Source organism: Eubalaena glacialis, chromosome X (assembly GCF_028564815.1).
Source record: "Eubalaena glacialis isolate mEubGla1 chromosome X, mEubGla1.1.hap2.+ XY, whole genome shotgun sequence".
NCBI lineage: Eukaryota > Metazoa > Chordata > Mammalia > Artiodactyla > Balaenidae > Eubalaena > Eubalaena glacialis.
Genome location: NC_083736.1, coordinates 34,275,656 through 34,280,647, shown reverse-complemented (window position 1 = coordinate 34,280,647; position 4,992 = coordinate 34,275,656). Strand labels below are relative to the sequence as shown.

At 45.8% G+C, this 4,992-nt stretch overlaps 1 protein-coding gene across 1 annotated transcript; it reads left to right on the top strand.

The window, feature by feature from the left end:
* Window positions 1–715: 715 nt before the first annotated feature.
* LOC133082257 (ferritin heavy chain-like) lies at window positions 716–1,267 on the top strand. The gene has a single exon (XM_061178784.1). The coding sequence runs from the start codon at window positions 716–718 to the stop codon at window positions 1,265–1,267; it is 552 nt and encodes a 183-aa protein (XP_061034767.1).
* The last annotated feature ends 3,725 nt before the right edge of the window (window positions 1,268–4,992 follow it).

Sequence of the window (4,992 nt, the reverse complement as noted above, 5' to 3'; positions counted from 1 at the left end):
CTCCTTTACTCCCAAATACGAATGGACAAATGTTTGCCAGATATTGGAGGAAAGTGAAAGAGAAGATCATGATGAACAAACAGAACTATTTCTGGAGGAAAAAACAACTATAATACAGGAAACGGAAGAGAACATTACCAAAAATTACTAATTCATATTCTCAGAATTTTAAGGAAGACAATGGGTTTATAAAATGAGAACAGGGTGCTCTAAGAGGGAGCAATTAGAGAACAAGAGGAAGTCCTTGGAAACCGAAATATTTTTGCAAAGTTAAAAACTTAATAGATACCAGGTGCTCGGGTCACAGTCACCCTGCCTCACCCAGGCTTTGATGGAACGTGGGTGCAGCGTTCGTGCCCCGCCCACCCCACGCGACCTCTTCCGGCAACAGAACCGCAAGCCCACCGCCTAACTCCCATAACGGACCCCATTTCGGGTGCATCCCAGAGCCGGCATCCAGCCATCTGCCGCCCGGCTCGGAGCCCAGCGGCTCCGGCCACCCTCATCGCCCACCCTGGGGATACTCCGAGGCCACCGCCGCCTGCGGCCCCGCAGGGCCCGCTTCCACACCGCCTTCACCTTGGCCTTCAGGCCCGCCAGGATGCCCGCGTCGCCCACCAGGCTGCCCGCGCCGCCCGCCAGGCTGCCCGCGCCGCCCGCCAGGCTGCCCGCCATGCTGCCCGCGCCGCCCGCCATGCTACCCGCGCCGCCCGCCATGCTGCCCGCGCCGCCCTCGCAGGTGCGCCAGAACTACCAGCCCGACTGCGAGGCCGCCGTCAACAGCCATTTCACCCTGGAGCTCCACATCTCCTTCGTGTGCCTGGCCGTGGCCTTTTACCTCGACCGCGACGACGTCGCCTTGAAGCACTTCACCCGGTTCTTCCTGCGCCGCTCCCACGAGCACAGCGAGCGGGCCCAGGGCCTGATGCGCCTGCAGAACCAGCGCGGGGGCCGCCTCCACTTCCAAGACATCAGGAAGCCAGTCAGTGACGAGTGGAAGAGCGGCCTCAAGGCCATGTGGTACACCTTGTGCCTGGAGAAGCGCGTGAACCGGAGCCTGCTCGACCTGCACCAGCTGGCCACCGACAAGAGCGACCCCCACCTGCGTCTCTTCCTGGCAACTCACTGCCTCGGCCAGCAGGCGGCGTTCATCAGAGAGCTGGAGGGTCATGTCGCCACCCTGAGCATGATGGGGGCCCCGGACGTCGACCTGGCAGGGTACCTCTTTGACAAGCTCACCCTGGGCGACAGCGACAAGAAGAACTGAGCCTGGACTTCCCCAGAGCCACGGGGTGACCAGAGCCCTCGTCACCGTGCCTGCCATGCAGACGGCAATAGTGCCCTTGCAGAAGAAGTTCACTTAAGTTTTTTTCTTCCAGTTTTTCTGTTTCTTCCAATAAAGTTATTGGTTCATAAATAAATAAAGGTCTCTGGTTGATTCATGTGGGCAAATCTCTCACTTTTTAAAACAGGTATCCAGGAGGCTCTCCCCCCACCCATGCCCCACCCACATGCAGGTCAGGATCTCCACAGAGGGAGGGAGAAGGCGTTCCATGGGGCCCTGGAAAGTGCAAAATCCATCTTCCCCTTATAAACAACGTGGGTATATGGGGGGGTGGTGAGGTGAGGCCCTGCTGAATGCGGGTGCCTGCGAATAGCAGGAGTATAAAAACATGGTATAAAAATCACAGTAGTGTTGCTTCTGGAGGAAGAATGAAGGGAATGGGATGGGACAGGGATTAAAATAAAGGGTCCTTAAACTTTACCTGAAAACTTTGAGTTCACTAAAATATGTAAATAGTGTTTGTTGATTCTGGGAAGCAAGATGGAGACCCCAGAAGCCAGCTTGGCAGGGTCCCTCTTTGACAAGCTCACCCTGAGCAACAGTGATAATGGTAACTGAGCGAGCCTCAGGCTGGCCTGCACACAAACATAGGGGTGACTCCCTAGTCACCATGCTGGACGTGCATACTGCCCTTACAACACATGCAAATGTAGGTTGTTTTACCGTACTCTTTCTTCCATTAAGGTAACATGGTACCCCAAACCCCAAATTACCTCAATAGAAGGACTGAAAAATACAAGGTCCAGGCTGAAGGTCAATTTGTGATATTGAATATCAAGTAGAATAAAGCTCTCTGAATGTTAAGCCAAGTTACTCTGACTCTGGCTGCTTTGAAGAATGTAGAGGATGAGGAGAGTTGAAGCTGAAAGACCAGTTAAGAGAGAACTGTAGCAGGCCCAGAGAGACAATGGTGGCTTGAACGGCGGTGTTGGTAGAGGAAATGAAGAGATGCAGGCAAATTTCAGATGAACTGGATGAGTCTACAGGAGCTGCTTTATGGACCAGAGGTGAGGAATGGGAAATGACGAAAATCATCTAGGCTCAAGTTTGGATTTGAACACCCTGGCTGATGGTCGTGCTATTTATTAATCTGGGGGTATTTGCAGGGGGACTCGAGGAGCTGGGAAGGCATGTCATGTAAAATCTGAGATGCCTATTAGATACCCAAGTGGAACTGTCATGCAGGTAGCCAGAAAAATGAACCTGGAGCTCAGGGGGCATGTCAGGTTTGGAAAAATACATATGGGACATATTAGCCTATATATACATAGATGGGTTGAGGTCATGGAGTAGATAAGCTCACCAGAAAGGAAGTAGAGAGATTATGGCACAGGCGGCCCCAAACCCAGAGCAGCCAACACTCAGAGGATGGGATGAGACACTGGAACACCTAGAGAGCTGCTGGTCCCACTTGGACCATTGCCTCATTCCAGGCTGTGGCCACCTGTGTCTGCTCAGAGTTTATCTCAAAATCAGCCTGTTCTTAATCTCAGTGTGGTCTCTGGTTTCTCCCTTCTAGATGTGGAGAGGCGTTAGCCTATTACCTTGTCTTCTTGACTATAGGTAGAAAGACAATTATTTCCCAGTAAAAGGATTTCCCAAGGAAACGACAGACCTGCTTTTCTATGTTTGGTTTTGTTTTTTTTTTCTTCTGTTCCCCTTTTAAAACTCTTCCCCTCTCTCAGTCCATTCTCTATTTGAGCAGATGAAATCTGTTCCCATGTAAACCCTAAGGTTGTCTAGGTCTGAGAAAAAATACTCAAAACATATTGTTTCTTCTGTGTCGTGTATAGTTTACAAAGGTCAGAGTTAGAAATTTTCAGACTTTGTATCCTATATTCAAAGACACACGAGTAGCTTGAGTCATTTTAGAGTTACTAGATTGCTTTGAACATTTACTGAAATATGAACAAGTTTAGCTAAGGAGTCATTTCTTTCTAAATTTCCCCATGACTGTGCTTCAATACTTTCTTAAAAATGAGGATTATGGTCCTTTGAGTTTAATTTCCAGAAAAATGGTGTTGAATGGTATTTCCCCCTTTACTCTTTTTAGTCAAACTTGTTTTTTTCGCTCTTTCTCTGTCTGCTTTGAGGTCCCTGCTCTCTCTCTGATACAGTCTCAATACATACATACATACATATATATATATATACATACACACACACACACATATATATATATATATATATATATATAAACTGTTCTCCTCTAGATATGAGGAAGCACAGGCTGAGCAGCTGTTTGTGAGTGTTTATAAATTGTCTGAAGATCCTTCTTACTCTCCTGTTTTGGAGAAGCAGTTTGGTGTCTTGGATCCTTCACCACAGGTTGACTGGATTCAAATCCCAGTTTAGCCACTTGCTAAATTGGGGGAACTTGGGCATGTTATTTCACTTCTCTGCGCCTCAGTTTCCTCATATGTAAAACAGGGATAATAAAAGTGTCAACCCCATTGGAGAAAATATTTGCAAATGATGCGACTGACAAGGGCTTAATATTCAAAATATACAAACAGCTCATACAAGTCAATAACAAAAAAAACAAACAACCCTATCAAAAAATGGGCAGAAGACATTTCTCCAAAGAAGACATACAGATGGCCAAGAAGCACATGAAAAGATGCTCAACATCACTAATTCTTAGAGAAATGCAAATCAAAACTACAATGAGGTATCACCTCCCACCAGTTAGAATGGGCATCATCAGAAAATCTACAAACAACAAATGCTGGAGAGAGTGTGGAGAAAAGGGAACCCTCTTGCACTGTTGGTGGGAATGTAAATTGATGCAGCCACTGTGGAGAACAGTCTGGAGGTTTCTTAAAAAACGAAAAACAGAGCTACAGCATGATCCAGCAATCCCACCCCTGGGCATATATCTGTACAAAACTATAATTCGTAAAGATACATGCACCCCAGTGTTCATAGCAGCGCTATTTACAACAGCCAAGACATGGAAGCAACCTAAGTGGCCATCGACAGATGAGTGGATAAAGAAGATGTGGTATATATATACAATGGACTATTACTCAGCCATAAAAAAAGAATGAAATAATGCCATTTGCAGCAACACGGATGGACCTAGAGATTATCATACTAAGTGAAGTTAAGTCAGACAGAGAAAGGCAAATGTCATATGATATCACTTATATGTGGAACCTAAAATATGATACAAATGAACTTATTTACAAAACAAAAACAGACTCACAGACATAGAAAACAAACTTATGGTTACCAAAGGTGAAGGGGGGAGGCGGTATAAATTAGGAGTTTGGGATTAGCAAATACAAGCTACTCTATACAAAACAGGTAAACAACAACGTCCTACTGCATAGCACAGGGAACTATACTCCATATCTTGTAATAAACAATAAGAAAAAAGAATATGAAAAAGAATATATATGTATAACTGAATCACTCTGCTGTACACCAGAAACATACTGTAAATCAACTAAATTTTTTAAACAGCATCAACCCCATTGGGTTGCTGAGATTAAATGAGTTAATATTTTCTAAATACTTACAACAGTGCCTGGCACATATAGTACATATATTATTTGTAAGCCATCATTTATCATCATTACCATCATTATCATTCACTTACTTCTAAGTTCATTTGTGGTGTTTATGATTTATTATTATCCTTA